Source organism: Myripristis murdjan, chromosome 13, assembly GCF_902150065.1.
Source record: "Myripristis murdjan chromosome 13, fMyrMur1.1, whole genome shotgun sequence".
Lineage (NCBI taxonomy): Eukaryota > Metazoa > Chordata > Actinopteri > Holocentriformes > Holocentridae > Myripristis > Myripristis murdjan.
Genome location: NC_043992.1, coordinates 2,675,606 through 2,694,562, shown reverse-complemented (window position 1 = coordinate 2,694,562; position 18,957 = coordinate 2,675,606). Strand labels below are relative to the sequence as shown.

The window sequence follows — 18,957 nt, the reverse complement described above, 5'->3', positions numbered from 1 at the left end:
TTGACCTCTTTCTTGACCTGGTTAATGATGGAAACTAAATGAGCTTTTTTTCTCTGGGTTTTACCTTAATCACCGATTTTAATTTATCTTGTGTAGCTACATGAAGGTTGTGTTGTTTGTCTGCGTTTTCTTGGCCACATTTGTAATGCATTTTGGTCCTTTGTGTTGTTTTGAACAGTGCTATAGAACTAACTATTTTCAACAGAGCCAACACAACAAAACATCATAAGTGGAGAAAAAAAAAAGCTGTGATTTCTCTCATTTGGTGATCAGGTGAGTCTCTATTGCAAAGTAAAGTCTAGGTTTACAGCCTGGTAGCAATAAATATAACTCTTATTAAAAGGATATTCTTTTTTTATTATTATTTAGCGACCCCTAGTGTAATCCCACATGTACAATACTGTAGGAATTGTTATTTAAAAAAATAGATGGAAAGGAAAAAAAACATCAGTGGTCACTGTCCACATACCATAACAAGTGATCACTCTCCATTTTTGGCAGAAATGTACAGTATGTTGACAACTTTTTCTATGTATTTCAAATATTTTTTTGTAGAACAAGACTAGAAATTATCGATCCAGTTGTCCAATCACACAATTTTCAAACATGACAATTAAAAGTCAACATTCAAGATCCAAAATTACTTTATTTTGTCCTGCCAGGGATTGATCTTGGACAGACAGTCTTTCTGAAACATGCGCCACAAGTGCAAATCAGCTCATCCCGAGTCGACGCAAATCAGCTCATCCCGAGTCGACGTGTACTTTGACACAACGAAAATGTGTCTTGATAAACCCTGATGTAATTCATCTTTAATGATCATCACTGTTCAGCCATTCTCACTGAGAATCTTATTACCAATATCAGTTAGCTACTTTAGTTTGTTACTTTAGATTAGTTTAATTTTATTTATTTACTTATCTATTTATTATAAAATGAATTTTGGTTGGTTTTCCAGTTTATCATCATTATTGTTTTTTCAGTCATGTAACTCTTGTACCTGGAGTGCAGTGGGAGACCATAACTACATTAGGGGCGACTAGCAGTGAAGGGATAGCCATCAGACGAGAGCAATCGTCTTCACTCTCTTCATGTGTTCTATTTTATGTGAAGCATTTGCTTAAATAGCCTAGTTTGACCTATCAGTCCTCTTGTCTATTTAGCATGACACGGGACTGAACATGTCCTCTTTTTAAAACAAAATAAAAAGGGGAACACTTTACAATAAGAGTACAACAATTAACGTTAGTTAACGTTAGTTAATGCCGTAATGGTTAATTAACTGTTAGTTAATGATTATCATGGCATTTACTAATGTTAATAATATCTACTAATAATATCTACTAATGTTAATAATATCTACAATAACCCTTAAATAACTACAACAATTAACTAACGTTAATTGTTAGTTAATTGCGTACAACAATTAACTAACGTTAATTGTTGTACTCCTATTGTAAAGTGTTACCATAAAAAAAATATATAAATCAGGGGGCGCCCCGGTGGCTCACCGGTAAAGCACGCGCACCATGTACCAGGGTTTAGTCCTGATCACAGCGACCGGGGTTCAAATCCGACCTCAGGTCCTTTGCTGCACGTCATTCCCTCTCTCTCCCCTGCCTTTCCTGTCTATCTCTACAGTGACTGTCAAATAAAGCAGCAATGCCAAAAAAAAAAAAGAAAATGTAAATCAGTAACGTTAGAGATACTGTTTTTTTTAGGTGAAATTTTACACAGTTAATTTCCTTCTACTTAGGTAAAGGGTTAACAATGGTCGTGTTCACACAGACCCAATTCTGATTTTTATTTGAGGGAAAAAATCAGATCTAGGCCACTTTTTACTGTCTGTCTGAGCGCAGCCTATGCCAAGCAGCTGCGTGTGGTGCTGTATCACCACCAAGTGAATATGACTTTATAGAAGTAATTGTAGCTCTTGGACAGGAAGCCCTTGTCCATGCAGTGAGGCTGGATGCTCACCCTGTAGCCCTGGCTCTCAATGTCCATCCTGATACAGTCCAGCAGGTCTTTAACAGAGGGAAGAGCCTTCCAGGGCCCGAAGGTCACCACAGACTCCTTGTCTGCCTCCAGACTGTTAATGGCGTTGTCGTAGAGACCTAAATCCTCTTCTGTACGTAGAACACAGATCATGATGGTGGAGTGCCGCGCGGCGATAGCCTCTGCTCTGGCGATGCGGATCAGTACCTGGAAGTGATTTAATTTCAGTTAGTGAGACAGCTGAGGAGAGGAGGGCAGAGGAAGTGGCTTTATTATCATCATACCCTCCTACATACAGTGTCAACACAGGAAGTCCATTCATCACCAGATTGAGCTCTATAGGTAATGAAGTGAGCCCTAGGGCCCCTCCTCTCTAGCTGATCTTTTTACCTAACTGCTGTGAGCACCCGGTATTTTTCCTTTTGTCTAAGTGTGCCTTGTTTGGAATAGACAGAAGAAGACCTGGCTCGTCAGCAAGAGAAGTGATAGCCACCATGGCTGCATGGGCTAGGAGAAGAGCGCCACCTACACAAACCCAAACTCTATCAACTCCAACAGGAAAACACTGATTTGAAACCCACCTCAATGTTTTCTTTGTAGTGAGGAACTCTGAAGAGGAACTGCTGTCTTCCCACCACCTCCCCAAAAAACTGAGGGGTTTCCTCCAACTGTTTGACCAGAGGTTTGATGTTATAGTGGACCGCCTCCCTGTGAACCTGCAGCACACACACCAAAAAAAACACGTGTAGGTATACATACCACTCTCTTAAGGACACTGAAACTCGGACCCCTTGCACTATCTTATGGATCAACACCCAAACCAGTCGTAGGCCTGTGTCTGAAGCATTATAGCATGCCTTTTATAAAGGTTCTTTATGTCATTGTGCCCTCAGGTGGGAAATGGTAATCAAGCCAGTTATCTTCCAGTCTGCCTCTCATCCAACTTCCTGCCTGAAAAAGCTGGGACCCCGGAGCTGTCCAGTAGGAAAACAGTTGAAACACGACTGATACCTCCTGAATGTTCTCGGTGGGCAGGCGATCTGTGCGCAGGAACTCCAGGATGGCTCCGAAGTGTGTGCCGTCCCGGTCGATGAAGTAGCGTCCCTCGGCGTCGGTGCGCAGCTTGGGCTGGCCGCTGAACAGGTCAGCCAGCTTGGAGTCGGGGTGTTTCCTCAGCGTGCTCAGAGAGGTGCTGAACAGGTGACCTCCGATGTTCAGCTGCACAACAGGGGAGTGCTGAGGACACAATTCATTTACTAGTTTCACACTTCACTTCATCTCAGGGTCAAATAGTCCCGCTGAGGTTATAACTCTCTTTTTCAAGAGAGGTGGGGAAGGGAGGCAACATTAAGACAAACAAAGATGTTGCAGACAAAAGACATACAATAATGTCCAGCAACAGTGTACAAAAGTAATGTATACCTTAACCTAAAGCACACAAGCAAGTTTGCAATATAAATGTTTCTGCTCAAATAACTGCTCAAAAATCTGAACCCAGCAGACCTATTCTATGTAATTTTGGCTTTAGTTGTGTGTGCATTTATTGCATGTACCTCAGTACCACTGACAATGACGCCTCTCCCTCAAAGTGTTTTCCGAGGTTTTAAATAAATAAAGCTCTGGCGATTATGATAATAATGATATTGCTCTGATATCAGTTTAGAACAGTTTCTGTGTTAATTGTGTTAATATGAATTATTACTATGCTATAATATTGCATGATGAAATCTTTGTGCCTGTATGACTGGGTTAATGTTGATCTTGGCTGGCACAATGTCATCTGTCAAATGCTTGCTTGGAACAGTTCACATAAACACATTTCCATTCTGAATGAACAAGTGGGCTGAATGGATCTTAACAACCAGTCAAAGTCTCAGTTCATCTCAACATGCAGCTCCAACCACTGTAGTAATGTGCCTCTATTTGAACACTAATAGAGCTCAGCGTGTGTTTGGTATCTACTGCAGGATGGGCGTCAGCATTAGTCGCCCACACATTGGTTTACTCAAGTTGATAAGGCCATATGCACCGGCAGTCTACCACAAAATAAATGATGACTGGTCATTCCTCTGCAACACCCTGGTAATAAGAGATCACCTCCTTTTTTTTAAGGACAGTAAGTCAGTCCTGGGCAGATGATACGCTGGAACATTTACAGACTAGATGATCTAGGTTACAAAATAATTTCTGATGTGCCATAATTTGTGTTGTTTAAAACCTGACATATACACCCAGTGGCCACTTTATCAGCCCCACCTGTACAATCTAATACAACCCACTACAAGTGTTCAGCGAGAGTTTTCTTTTCTGCTGCCTATAATGCTCAGCTTGTCTTGTTGTCATAGTAACAGAGGTGTCCATTCAGTTCTATGTTTGGCATTGAGCTCATAGTTAGTGCTGCTGTTGGACTGGAATGCATTTTATTGACAGCTGTTTCTACTATTCTGCCCCCTTCAATGTGTGTGAATAGGGGGGACAAAAAATTAGAAATACCTCTCAATATATTGTAGTTCAGTACAAGGCCTCTGCAAACTACAACCTCAATACAAAACAGAATTAAACTGAAACATTCTCCACGATGTCAACAAAAACTGAACATTATAAACTTTCTTATAAGGTAGAACTTATGGCAGAGGTGTTGCAATGAACTGCATTAGACTGAATAGGTGGACCTGATAAAGTTACACTGAGTGTACATGATGCATGACTAAAGAAAAGGTTTACATATTGTAAGCGGGGGTAGTGATAGGAAAACAATAAACATGGCTATGCTGTGACCCCTGTATTTGGAAATTAATATGTAATAACAAACTGGATCTGAAAAATATAAATAAATAAATAAATGAATAAATTTAAAAAATGAAAGTAATAAAATATACATCTCTCTCTCTCTCTCTCTCTCTCTCTCTGTGTGTGTGTGTGTGTGTGTAGATAGACACAGATAGATAGATAGATAGATAGATAGATAGATAGATAGAAAATGGTAGAGAAGATAATGATAACTTCACCTAAACCTACTTTGATAGCTCATAACTATCATATTTTAATATAGTCATCTTAAGAGGATGGATTAATATTTCTTGTTGAGGGGTGTAAGCGGCCACATAAAGTTCTGCTGCTGTCTCAGCAGCTAAATGCGGAGTTTCCTGGAAGTAGTTTGAGTGAAACCAGACACCTGTAAACCAGATGAAACTGGCAAAATACACAACCAAAGCTCTTCCAAATGACCACGGGATAAAAGCTTGAACATATATAAGTTGTTGTAAATAAATGATGACAAAGATGGCAAATAAAATCTGACTGGAGTCTTAAGTTTAGATGCGCGTCCGTCCACCTGTCGTAAGGTGAAATCTTTGCTGCTGTGTTCAGTAAACTCGTTTCTTGCCGCTCCGCTGAGCACATAGTCAGTCATGATATGTCTATAAAAAAGTTTTTCCTTACCAGTATGGCGGGTGAAGACTGTTTGCCGGGTGATTTGTAGTCAGGCAGACTCATTTTGTCCTCCAAGTCGGTGCTAGACAGTCGGTGTCCAGGTGAGAGCTGCACTGGACAGGTAAGAGCCAGTAGGCGTGGGCTCGTCGGTCGAACCCGGACGTGGCGCCTGAGGCAGGTTAGGCGTTCTCCAAGATTGTATATTGACAAGATTACTCACTCTGTTGTACTCCTTAAAAAAAAAAAAAAAAAAAAAAAACAATCTGCCCAAGCTTGTTAATGGACAAGATTAACTTGTCCATTAAAGCTTGTCAACAAGCTTAACTAAAACTAACGTAATTGAAATTGAAATGATAATTGTGATAGCCTATAACTCAACTGAAACTAAACAACCCACGCTTTCAACTAAACTGAATTGAAAACAGAAATTAAAAATAAAATAAATATAAAACCTAATGAAAAATGCCAAACTACAAGTGTCACTGTGGATTATCCCAGTTTATTTTCTATCTAGCTTCGTTCTTGTTTTCTTGGTTCTGATGTCACATAAACGCAATACGCGGTGTAAACGTGACCGCGCACACGGGAGCGAGCCCCTTCGGTCAGCTTTCAGAGATAACGGATCTCTGCTCGATACCACTTGCAAAATACCATATATATGTTATTACAGGCCGTTGTGAGAAAGAATTGGCTATTAATTAGTGTTTTACCAAACCCGTTTATTCCTGCGATAGTCCATTGTTTCTATGTTCTTGTTTTATTGAATGAAATTTTAAAAAACGTAACCTAACTTCAGGTAAATGTTAGCAAATGTTTGTTTTTGCTAGGTTGGCTGACATTCTAGCTCCACACTATTGTACCACTGTATTTTTCTTTTTTTTCTGAGAGCCAGGTGAGGTAAATTCAAGATGTAAGTTAATGTATCTGTCAGCTGATATCGCTGTAGTTAATGCAGTCACTTCAAGAACAATTTATGGTTTACTTAAGGCATCATCTTATTTTCAGAGCCATATCAAGGCCTGTAGACCCGGTCCAGCCTCAGCCATGTGCACCTGAACATCCCCCACATTACATCTTAACCAGGTGATATAGCAGTAGTATTATCTTTTCCTTGATATTAAAAGCCTCGTTGGAGATAGGTCTAATTTTCTCAGCTTTGTTCTCTTATTAGATGCTATGTGTGGTCAACGCATCAACATAAAAAATTCTATTTTTATATACATGATTTTATTCTATGCATGACGTCTTTTTTCATGTCAATAGTATGTCCAAAGAAAAAACAATGGGGATTGCATGCATAACAAATGATCACAACTCATTGGTGTATTTTCCAGATTTTTATTGTTTTGTACACAAAAAGCAGGGTCTTGCTTCCATCTGGGGGAAATGGTGAACACCTGCAAAAACAAACAAAAACATAATGGAAATAGTTTCAAAGTTTTACATCCTAAAGTTGTATATTCTACCAACACTATAAAATCATGCTTATGCATCATTAAACAGTCAGCTCAGGATTCATTTCTACAAGGTTACCAAGCACTGAGGTTAAGACTCAAATCCAGAACAAGCTGTGATTTGTAAATGTATCCCCAAAAACTGTTGATTCCTGTGACTGAGGTTTTTTATTTATTTATTTATTTAACTCAAGATCTATTTTATCTTAAAATATTTTCACTCCATAGGATAAAATTTTCATCTTGCAGCACTTAAAAAAAAAAAAAAAAAAAAAAATCATACACTGGATTATTCATAATTGTGCCCTAAAGTAAACCTTTTTTCACATGTTCTTCTAATGGGCAGCAGTGGTTGTTAATGCAGCAACCCTTCTCAGACAAATGCCTCTATGTCTTCAACCGAGTAGGACACCCTGCTCTGAGGAACTGAACCAGGACCACAGAACGTGGACCTGGACCAGTCACCTGCAGAGCCAGACTGTGTCCTCTTCCGACTCGTCATCGTATCATCACTGAAGGGAGCATGCTACCTGCTGAACAAATACTGGCCTCACCCTTGAAGTGAAGGAAAAAAAAAAAAAAAAAACTTGTTTGACAGCAGCTCATTTCTTTAAAAGGACAACAACTTGATCTCACTGCCACCTTTCAGATCACTTCAGGAGCTTTTCATTTGAATTCTGTTTTTTCAAGCTTTTAACTTTGTTCTTTCTTGTTTAACCCTCTGTTAAAGCTTTGAGTTAGGTTTAAGACTTATAAACACTGACTGTGGCCCTTTTTTATTGCTTACATGTTAATCCACAGATTAGTTCAGAAATTAGCCACATTTTGTTTACTCTACTTAGTGGTCCATCATTGTGTCCCTAATTCCATATTCAGCTTTTGTGCTTTCATTCAATGTGTCTTTTTCCTCGTCCAATTCTCTTGTTAGCTACTAATTATAACCTGATTTCCCCCTTTGTGAATTAATATATGGCAACTGTAAATTCAAGAGCCACTGCATGGCCTAACAGTATGGTGATCACTGGCGCCCCCTGCTGTCTCTTACCCTTTTATGCGGTGGGTACGGGTGCTCCCTGGGGCATGACGGGCACCTCTGGCTTGGCCCCCTTCTGCTCAGACATGGGTGTGGTGGGCAGGGTCTCCTCCTTGGGCTCCACAATGCTGACGTGGTCGGGCAGGGGTTTCTTGGGGCCCATCTTGCCGCTGGGGTCCCAGGGCAGCATGATCTTCACCTTGATGCCCAGCACACCTGAGGGCAACATGTACACACTTGAATACACGTTACAAATTTTGGAATCAGGGTTACAATGCTTTATTTAATAGAGAATGGGCCTAGAAAATAAACATGTAAAATATGTCTCAAGATTGAGAGGCACCTCTGAAAACTGAACTGATAATAAACATCACATTACAACATAGTAACTTCCCATTAACATCATAAATCACTGGCAAGTTGCACCAAGTGCAGTCCTCCTAAAGAAATAAATGGACCACTATTGTATTCATTTTCCCCAGATCTTTTATTTCCTAATTAGATGTAACAATCTTGGCCAATGTTCAGTATGGCGTGTGCTCACAGTGGGTAATAGTACTTTGATGGCTGAAAAGTCTGGACCTGGCCAGTTGGAGATCCATAACCCTTCTCAGACAAATGCCTCTATGTCTTCAACTGAACAGGACACCCTGCTCTGAGGAACTGAACCAGAACCACAGAACGTGGACCTGGACCAGTAACCCACAGAACTAGTTGGTGTCCTCTTCCGACTCGTCATCGTATCATCACCGAAGGGAGGACAATTTTATTTTAATTAGTAATCGATCTGTATATATTTCAGTACTGATATTGGTACTGGTCAAAAATAGAACTTTCAGCTATTCATTTTTTTTTCCAATCATTATTTTGTGCAAGGCAAGGATCTTGTAAGAGTAAGATTTCAATTTGGCCCTTTGCTACCCTAAACACTAATGGTGTATAAAATTAGACTGCTCTACTTTAACATATGAAAGCAGCTTTTAATCCCTGATTTGAATGTGACAGGCCTCTCTAGATAGCAAGAACTCAGCTTCTTGTAGTTTTGTTATGGTTTTCACGACGGCAGTAAACGTAATCAAGAATCACATTTTAATTTACCGTTCCTTTATAACAAAACCTTGGCGTGAACCTCTAAATTGTGTGTTGAGGGGCAACATCAAACACTGCTGGAATAATAATCATACTAAAAAAATCCAAGAACTGCGGGGCTGTCCCTTGTTGAAGTGTACTCACCCTGCCTGAGCAGGACGTGGCGGACGGCTGTGTCGACGTAGTAGTTGACTGGGTCTCCACTGTGAATCATCAGGCCATCCACAAACTTCATGGACTTGGCCCTCTGACCCCTCAGCTTGCCAGACACCACAACCTCGCAGCCCTTGGCTCCGCTCTCCATGATGAACCTCAGAACACCGTAACAAGCCCTGGAAGAAGGGAGGCGGGACAGGAAGAAAAAGACGTTTAAAACAGAACAAATCCAAGTAGCAGCTAGTGAGGAAATTAAATCTGAACACTTAGAGTAAAGTGTGTCACAGTGGTTCTGCAGTGGTACATACCTACGCACGGCCAGACCTCCCAGCAGCTTGTAGCGCAGAGACTCTGCCTGAGCGATGGCACACAGACCACGGGTGGCAACTTTCTCAGCATACAGCTGACGGAGACAAAAGACAGAATTAAGTTGGACATCCTGTATCACATCTCTTCAAAAAAAAAAAGATTGGGACCAAAAATGTCTCTGAGGCTCAGTTCTAGTGAGCCAGGAGTACAGGTATGTTTGTATTATTGTGGGTGCTGGTGAATCTACTGCCTTCAGTAAACAACATCTGAGTAGAGGATGTACGTGCTTCAAGGTCAGCAGAGTTAATGTTTGTTAGCTCCTTTCTGAATTGGGAACACAGTGCTTTCATATGCCGCAACCCTTCTCAGACAAATGCCTCTATGTCTTCAACTGAAAAGGACACCCCGGCCTGAGGAACCACACCAGAACCACAGAACGTGGACCTGGTCCAGTAACCCACAGAACCAGACCGTGTCCTCTTCCGACTCGTCATCGTATCATCACTGAAGGGACGTTAATCTGTCTTACGACCAGCCTTCACGCAGGTACATGATCTGAGCAGACTATCCCTTTATTTAATTACGCCAGTTGTGTAGCCCAGCCAAAATCTGGCTAATGATGATAATATCCAATAATCAGCTTTGGGGGTGGTGTGACATACTAAAGTTATTTTAACTCTTAAAAAAAAAAGAAAAGAAAAGAAAAAAAAAGTAAGATAAGCAATTAAATAAGGACACACTCTGCTGAAGCACGAATGGGGTCAAACGTGCTTGGGCACGGCACGAATGGCCTAATGTGAGTGGGCCCTAAGAACAGCCTCTGGACCACCAGGACTTTAAGACCTAAGTTATTTTGAAACTAAAATCTGACAGAAGACACGCTCAATCCAACAATAATAGTGCTAGGAGAGCTCTGATAATTACTAAAAAGAACTACTTTAAGACTATTACATGTCCCTTTAATTACTGCCAACTATATCCATACATTGCAATTCCACTGTAATATTTTTTTAGAAATAGGATATAGCTGTAACTATTGTTCCTGTATTTCTTCTTATGCAGTTATCAACTGCTCTGGTAAAGAAAGGGCTATATTTAGATATAACTTTAATATACCCCACATTTTGTTCTTCTGCAATGTAACAATATAATAAACTAAGGACTGTGCTGTTAAAACCTCATGTTGTAATAACCACAACCATGCTCCACTTTTCTTAAATTATTAAGCCAGCATCATGCCAGTTTTGAACAGAGACCACTCCTAAGAGTTTTTTAGTCTTACCTCCACACTGCCCTCGGGGAAGCCAAACCTCTTCTGGACCACTGCTGTCAGCTCTCTGATGCGACGGCCCTTCTCTCCCAGAACATTCTGGGTCCTGAAAATATTACAGACAAAAAACTGAGTTATATTATCAATGAGAACAAGAGAGGAGGGTACTTGATTAAAATCAGTGTCAGTGAGAGACACACTGTTCTGTCACAGTCAAGCTTGCACTGAGTATTCTATTTCAAGACATCTTGATAAGACACACACACACAGCCAACAACAAAACTCAACCAGCCCCACACAGATGCAACTGAATTAACACCAATTACCAGGCAGATACTTGCAAATACTATTAGCAGCTGTTCCAGGGATCACAATGTATGATCTGGCCATCTTCTGAAGATAATTAAGGGGATGCTGATGGCAAAAATCAGGTTTAAATTCTGGCTTACACCCGTCAGAGGTGATGGAGAACAAACCTAGCTCCACAAAGTCAGCACACCATTCACTGCCTGTGGTGCAGCCCCTGATTTTACATGCCAGCTACATCACTGATGCAAGGACATTCTCGTTCTTCTCATGAGTGAGGCACACAGACCTTAAAACAACTGTGCTACAAAAACAGACATCTGCAATTCTTCTTAAACTAAGTATTTCCTCTAAACCCAGCACTGAAATACACTGGACTGTTATCTTGTACTAATTTCCCAACCTGGATATGTATATGCATATTTCTGGCAATGTGCTTGTACAGCCATATATTTATCCATGCCTCAACCAGGAGTGTATTCAATTCCAACCCAACTCGAGGTTTATGTTCAGAGTTTGTTAAATCTGCTTTCTGGAGTAGACTTCAGGTCTATTTGCTCACCTTGTGGCAAGGATGATGATCTCGGTCCTGGTTGGGGTCACACGCACCTCCACACCCGAGTATCCATCCTCAGCAAGCTCACGAGTCAAGAACTCGTTCAGCTCGGCCTTGAAGATACCGTCTGAGACGAACTGGGGATGGAAACACAGTCAGCTTCAATGTTACAACAGCACTTGCAGCATCTATTACAGTATCACTACCATGAAGACACAAGATTTAAATCTGGACGAGGTTGTATTTCTGGACAAATGTGGACACTGTCATGGTCATAATTCCCATCTGTATTGCATCTGGATGCAAACGGTTTAGATGCAAAACTAAGGACAACAAAAAGTATATCACTAGATTGTACGGTTAGATAAAAACTAACAAGCCGTCTTGACAGGACACAAAATGTTAAAACCACTTATGTTGGTTGAGTATCAGTCAGGAGCGTCAATGTGAGCTTAGAAGGACCAACACCAGCAGCCAGATCAACTTTACAGCGCAGGAGTTACTGGTAGAACCAAGCTGGACTGAAAACACTGGACTTGTCTCTACAGATGTCCCTGCTCTCCACAGCACACCTCTAATTAACTGGGGGCGAAATGAAGCATCATGACAATATAACCTTGCATTCGCTTTTACAGACCTCACTTAAGGCTGATGTTAGCTAGCCGGCTAGCCGTACGGGTTAAATGTTAGCTAGCCGGCTAGCTAGCTAACCTCCCGTCCCCATTCAGCCCGTACGGACCAGCAGACCTAACGATGCTTTGAGCCGATGTGGTGCTCTGACAGCCACAGTCTACACACTGTGGGTGAAGTGGAGGGCAGTTAAGCCGGCCAGAGACAGAGTTGTCCGGGCTCATACCAGAGGGACCCGGGCTCCTGCCACTCTCCGGCCCCGGCAGCCTGTGCCATGTTACTGAGGCGGACATGGAGCCGCGGGGATCCGGATCAATCCTCTACGATCTGACGGCCGACAAGCCCGCCGGGCTGCCAAGCCAAGATGTTACACTTGTTTCTTTACCGAAACCACGCAATTTTGCAGAAGTTCGCTTTAAATGGAGGTAGAATAGGGATGAAATCGTGCTAACCTTCCTCTTCTTGGAGATTTGCACCGCCATCTTCCAATAGGCCGTAGACAGGAAAGGACTGTCGGAAGATGCGGAAATGCATTTATAGCAGAGCGTGTCACTTCCGGTGAACGACAGCATCAAGTTGCTGTCGGGAGTTGTAGTGTTTGGGAGAAAATTTTGACGAGCTCTCTCTCTCTCTCTCTCTCTCTCTCTCTCTCTCTCTCTCTCTCTCTCTCGCTCTCTCTCTCTCTCTCTCTCTCTCTCTCTCTCTCTCTCTCGCTCTCTCTCTCTCTCTCTCCTATTCAATTCAAATGTTTTTTTGGCGTGGGAAACAATATTTGCATTGCCAAAGGAAGTGTGAAATAAAAACAACAAAAACTTCACATTAAACAGAGGAAATGCTGTTAGCACTCTATGTACACATACAGATAAATACAGATTAGTAAAAAAAATAAATAAATAAAAGGAAATAATAGACTTTAGAATTTAGACTTGCAATTCAAAAACAAAAATGTACATAAATACAAATAAATGGGATCTACAGAAACATTGCAATGTAATTTAATGGATGTGCAGGAACACACAGACAACTGACAGTCTTCATGGAGGTTATATTCCACACCTGTCACAGTTTTTTTCCCCCCACAAAGCATGTTAATGTTATCACCAGAAAACATTAAAGATCACTTATCACAATTTATGAGGGACGAAAAATGACAAAACAATAAATAAATGAATAAATAAATAAATACGCATATAAATATATAAATGCATAAATAATTAAATTAATAAATATTTCTACATGTATTTATTTATTTATTTCTGTTTTTATTCATGCATTTATTTATTTATTTGTGTATTTATACATTTATGCATGTATTTATTTATTTATTTTTACATTTATTTATTTATTTATTTATTTCTACATTTATTTATTCATTTGTGTATTTATATATTTATTTTTACATTTATTTATTTATACTTTTATTTATTTCTACATTTATTCATTTATTTATTCCTTCTTTTATTTCTACATTTATTTATTTATTTCTACATTTATTTATTTATTCCTACATTTATTTCTGTATTTCTACATTTCCACATTTATTTATTTCTGTATTTCTGTGTCGTATGTTAATAAGGTGGGCGGTTCTTACATTAGTCTTAAGCACGATTGGTCAACTGAGCGAATCAGACAGAAGCAAACGATTCATGCATGGATGAACCGTGAAACTGGAAGTAGTCGGTGGGTGCATGATTTACCACATCATTCGCCAGTGACCTTAAATCACTGACGATGGCTCTCAAAACGCTTTCCATTGTGTTTTACACAGTAGCTAGTAGGGCATTAATGTAAACATCGACCCGAAGAGAAACACACACCCCCACACACACGGTCGGCGCTCCACTACAGCCTCCTCACCCCCCCGCCCCCGGTCGCCCGGTCGGCGCTTCACTACAACCCCTCCCTCCCTCCGGTTGGAGCCCCGCTAGCCCCCCAAAAAATCTCCCGGTGTTGACGGGTCGACGTAACGTCGACAACATTGAAAAGTCGGCATGAAGAAGTCTGGCGTTGTTAATGCCCTGGTAGCTAGCTAGTTCACTGCTATCCACTGCTACTGCCAGTCCAGGTAGTAGCAGTGGATAGGATCACACCCACAAACCAATCGTGCTTAAGACTAATGTAAGAACCGCCCACCTTATTAACATACGACACAGAAATACAGAAATAAATAAATGTGGAAATGTAGAAATACAGAAATAAATGTAGGAATAAATAAATAAATGTAGAAATAAATAAATAAATGTAGAAATAAAAGAAGGAATAAATAAATGAATAAATGTAGAAATAAATAAAAGTATAAATAAATAAATGTAAAAATAAATATATAAATACACAAATGAATAAATAAATGTAGAAATAAATAAATAAATAAATAAATGTAAAAATAAATAAATAAATACATGCATAAATGTATAAATACACAAATAAATAAATAAATGCATGAATAAAAACAGAAATAAATAAATAAATAAATGTAGAAATATTTATTAATTTAATTATTTATGCATTTATATATTTATATGCGTATTTATTTATTTATTCATTTATTTATTGTTTTGTCATTTTTCGTCCCTCATAGTTAGGATTGAATATTTTTCTGGCGGATGGGAATGAATGGGAATGAGATAAAATGGATGGTATCCAGGTCTCAGAGGCAGAGAAGGGACATGAAAGAGAGAGAGGGACAGAATTAGCAAGAGTGAGAGGTGTGTCGGACGACAGTGAGGCTGGTAGGGCTAGAAATGCCAAAAAATTAAGAGCCGGTCAGAGTGAGAGGGAGATACCTGTGGATCAAGCAAAAGGAAATGAGTGGAAAGTAATAATCAAATTACAACAGGATGGTGGACATTATCATGAAATTAAACTTTCCATTTAACCATCTATTTAAAGGCTTCATGCTGATTGGCTGAAACAGATCTATCTGAAGAGGGTGCACCTGAAGGTGCAAAGACCTTCAGGTCAGGTGTGCAAGAGTAGAGCTGGAACAAAAACCTGCAGCACAGTTGGGCCTTGAGGACTGGTTTGGGAACCACTGCTTTAGGGGATGTCTGGTCCATGTTTAAGCAAGCGAGTGGGAAAAAGAAATCAGTTAAAATTTTAGCATAGGTCGAAGGGGAGAGCAGTGGCAGTTCTAGACCAATTTTACTGAAGGGGCCTGGCTGGGGCCAGTGGTTTTGTCAGAGGGGCACATTCAACCCGGGGCAAAAAAGACAAAGACTCAAAATTATATCTGATTATACCCATAAAGCTAGTGATTACCTATTGTAACCAAACTGAATGGTTCAAAATATCACATTTGAGACACAAGTATAAGAGACAGAAATAGTGGAGACATCCTATTTTTCAGTGTAACCTTAGTACAGACAAACTCCTCACTTAGTACAAACTCCTGCTTCTAAAATCTTTATCAGGCAGTTTCATCAACATCATCATCACATCTTCATTACACCACTGTCTTCTTATCTTCATCAATAAATCATCATCATATTTACACTCTAAAAGCTTATTGTTACCTTGTAACAATAAAATATTGTTCGTGGTAGTCGTTTCTTGCTTCTGACTGCCTCTCGTCAGGTGGTTGACTTTTCGAGCTCGGTGTTTTCACCGTAGATCAACAAAACTGACTGCCCTTTCCAGCGGTGCAACGCTCTAAAGCGGCTTTCACATAGCACGCGCACAGCACAGACCGCGGCTGGCTCAGCCATTCATTGTGTATGTGATCACGGAGCGCAAGAGCGCACTGCTCTGGGTTTATTTTTAGAAATCTAGATGATTGACATCATTAGATATGCACTACTCTTGCAAAGACAATGCAGTATAGTCATACATTTATTATAAAATTCCATGTGAAGTCACACACACAACAGGTAACAGGTGAAATCACAAGAAATGAGAAAAAAATACAGCCTTCATTCATGTAACATAATTTATTAAGAGGCATTAGTTCAGCTAATTCATAAATTAAAAAATGGATTTGCCTCTTTACACGGTGCATCCGAAGCTGCTGTGCTGTCCACCAGAGAAAAATTGCGCCAGAACGGAAAACTACTTCCTAGCGTCTGTTTCAGTCGCGTAGCAACCAGCGCCACATACGTGCACGCTGTGCATGCGTGCCTTTCATGATGAACGCCTTTGTGTAAACAGAGCTGCATTCAGATTATGGAACTTGGTTCCAGTTACCGCCTGATAAAAACACACCAAGAGAAAATTTCAACCACCACTACAGCTGCTACAACATTTTGGCCTGCTGGAGGTGCTAGAACAAAGCAAGGCTCAACAACAATACACACAATGACAGGAAACACACTGCACATCATTGGAAACATTACAAACTCAAGCAAGGAGCACAAGTGGCAAAACAAAAGGTCCATACACTCTACAGTTCCAATTGTTTGTCTCCAATTTTATTCTGGATCACCTCATAACAATGTTAATCTTAATCGCACACAGACTATTTCATCGTCATTTCAGCATCAACTGAGGCTGAGACCAGATTTCAAACTCTAGCACCACAGCCTGTTTTAACTGAGCGGATGTGTTACCTGCATACTCAGTGTCCATGGACACAAACAAAAAACAATCAACAATGCAGAATGTAGAGCTGTAGCCATTGTGACGTCATGCCGTCCGTCACAAACAAATATCTGTGCAGGTGACTGTAAAGTACTGAGCACTGTCCCAGGTGTTGTCTATGCTGCGCGTGCGTCCTCATCATCTGGTTGACTGGTGACGTCACTGGCCGGAGCAGCAGAGGTCATAAAAAGCCGGCTCGGCAGCAGGTGTGTGTCGCACATGCTGGAGTTGGTCTTCGGCTGGTCTGAGACCAGGTTAGGCTCGCCTGTATAGGGCTGGCCGCTCGGCAGTGTGTGTCCGCTCTCCAAGTTCAGCGGGGGGGTGTCCACATCTGCTGGATCTGCTCTCAGACTGAGCAAAGACCAAGCGAGTCTGGCCTTTCCCAGGCGGGCTCTCCAGCTGGCTCTGCTAGCTGCACAGCAGGTGCGCCCCTCAGGCCGGTCTCCGGTGGTCGGTGCAGCCTGCGCAGAGACTATTAGTCCAGTCATTTTAGGAAAAAACCTAGGACAAATTGCAAGAGAAAAAAACTCTTGCAATTTGCTTCTCTTGCAATTTGTCCTAGGTTGACCCCAATTTTGGCCCAAAATTACTGGACTATGAGGGTCCACAGACTGGTGATGCTGACGGATGCAGGCGCTCTCTTCTGCTAGGAGGAGCCAATGCTTGCATCACGGTTGTCATGGAGACGGTCCATTGGCCTGCTGAACATCTGGTCGCAAGGACCGTGCTGTTGTCCAGACTGCGCCACCATGATGTGCCAAGAACTGCTCCGTGGCTTCTGGTCAGGGTCACCGACATGAAGACTGCGGTCGTTGCCGTTAATACCATACCGCCTGCGCCTGCTCCTTGATACGGGGACGGGACCTGGGGTGTGTGTGTGTGTGTGTGTGTGTGTGTGTGTGTGTGTGTCTTGTGTGTCTTGTGTGTCTTGTCCTTTCCAATTTTGTTTTTTCAGTTTCAGCTTTTAATTTAAAATGCTCCAATTCAAGATCCATTTAGGGCTACTACCTGTTGCCCAACGGAAAAAAAAAAAATAATAATGTATAAATAAAAAAAATTAAAAACTAACATGTCTTCTATTCTTTGTGGCTGCAGTGAACCAGTTTTCCCTCCAGTTCATTTGTCTCATTTCTTTGTCAGTAATAGGAAATAACAGCACCGTCCCCCTGATGCCCTTATGTTTGACACAGCATCTCTAAAGTATCCTGTACAGAGCCAACAACCACAAGAAGAAATGGCCCGCGTGTGCACGCTGCTCTGCGCAAGTGTGCGCCGTCATAGATCTATGTGCGCCGTACACAGCGCAGAGCGCGGCCCAAACCGCACGCTATGTGAAAGCCGCATCACAATGTATAATCTTTGTTCGGAGGGGGGGCCACAGCGGGGTCCAGACTCAGTGTTACGGGGGCACTGGCCCCTGCTGGCCCCTCCCCAGAACCGCCAGTGGGGGAGAGGATGGCAACTCTGGATGTGGACTTCAAAATGTCAGAACTCAAAACAGCCTTGCAAGATACTGGGTATACAGCCCCAGGACAAGACTGGCTTTGTTATGCTATGTTTCAGCAGCTACCAGTGGAAACATTGAACTAGTACTGAGACTATTTAATAAACTCTGCAGATATGGAATTATGCTGAGATGTTGGAAAAGGGCAACAATACTACCATTCAATAAGCCAGGGAAGGATCCTCATAATCCTGGCAGCTACAGGCCCATTGCACAGACATCTTATTTATGTAAATGCATGGATAATAGGACATAGGCTATCATATATGCTGGAACAGAGAGAGTTACTGGGCAAGTACCATAGTGGCTTTAGAAAAGGACGATCTACAATCGATGCTCTAGCCAGAGTCAGTAAGGAGGTGGAACAGGCATTGAAAAGGACAGAGGTGATGGTAACAGTATATTTTGATATCGAAAGCCATTTCAAAAGTGAGGGGGATGGAATTTGTCCTGTAGTTTCTTTCATTTTTCCCCCCCCAGGATTGTTTTACTAATTTTGATAGTTTTGTATATTTACCAACAGATTTTTTGGTCATTTTCTTGTAACTTTACTACTTTGTAGTTAATTTTCAGGCCATTTTCTTCTAATTTGCTTATCACCTTTTTATTACATTGTTATTGTAATGAAAATAAGCAATTAATATGCAATGA

At 41.0% G+C, this 18,957-nt stretch overlaps 2 protein-coding genes and 3 non-coding genes across 5 annotated transcripts; all 5 read right to left on the bottom strand.

Annotated features, from left to right (window-relative positions):
- Positions 1–1,738: 1,738 nt before the first annotated feature.
- Positions 1,739–5,522, bottom strand: kctd14 (potassium channel tetramerization domain containing 14). The gene is made up of 4 exons (XM_030067843.1): positions 5,437–5,522; positions 3,007–3,231; positions 2,577–2,711; positions 1,739–2,202 (listed from the first exon to the last, which is right to left on the bottom strand). The coding sequence occupies exons 1-4, from the start codon at positions 5,488–5,490 to the stop codon at positions 1,891–1,893; spliced, it is 726 nt and encodes a 241-aa protein (XP_029923703.1). The 5' UTR covers positions 5,491–5,522; the 3' UTR covers positions 1,739–1,890.
- Positions 5,523–6,749: 1,227 nt separating this feature from the next.
- Positions 6,750–12,783, bottom strand: rps3 (ribosomal protein S3). Its single transcript, XM_030067842.1, has 7 exons — positions 12,683–12,783; positions 11,607–11,737; positions 10,751–10,844; positions 9,468–9,562; positions 9,148–9,335; positions 7,927–8,130; positions 6,750–6,824 (listed from the first exon to the last, which is right to left on the bottom strand). The coding sequence occupies exons 1-6, from the start codon at positions 12,710–12,712 to the stop codon at positions 7,931–7,933; spliced, it is 738 nt and encodes a 245-aa protein (XP_029923702.1). The 5' UTR covers positions 12,713–12,783; the 3' UTR covers positions 6,750–6,824; positions 7,927–7,930.
- Positions 7,250–7,399, bottom strand: LOC115370819 (small nucleolar RNA SNORD15). The gene has a single exon (XR_003929299.1). It is a non-coding gene; the product is annotated as a small nucleolar RNA SNORD15 (small nucleolar RNA).
- Positions 8,520–8,669, bottom strand: LOC115370818 (small nucleolar RNA SNORD15). Its single transcript, XR_003929298.1, has one exon. It is a non-coding gene; the product is annotated as a small nucleolar RNA SNORD15 (small nucleolar RNA).
- On the bottom strand, positions 9,829–9,978 carry LOC115370817 (small nucleolar RNA SNORD15). Its single transcript, XR_003929297.1, has one exon. It is a non-coding gene; the product is annotated as a small nucleolar RNA SNORD15 (small nucleolar RNA).
- Positions 12,784–18,957: the final 6,174 nt, after the last annotated feature.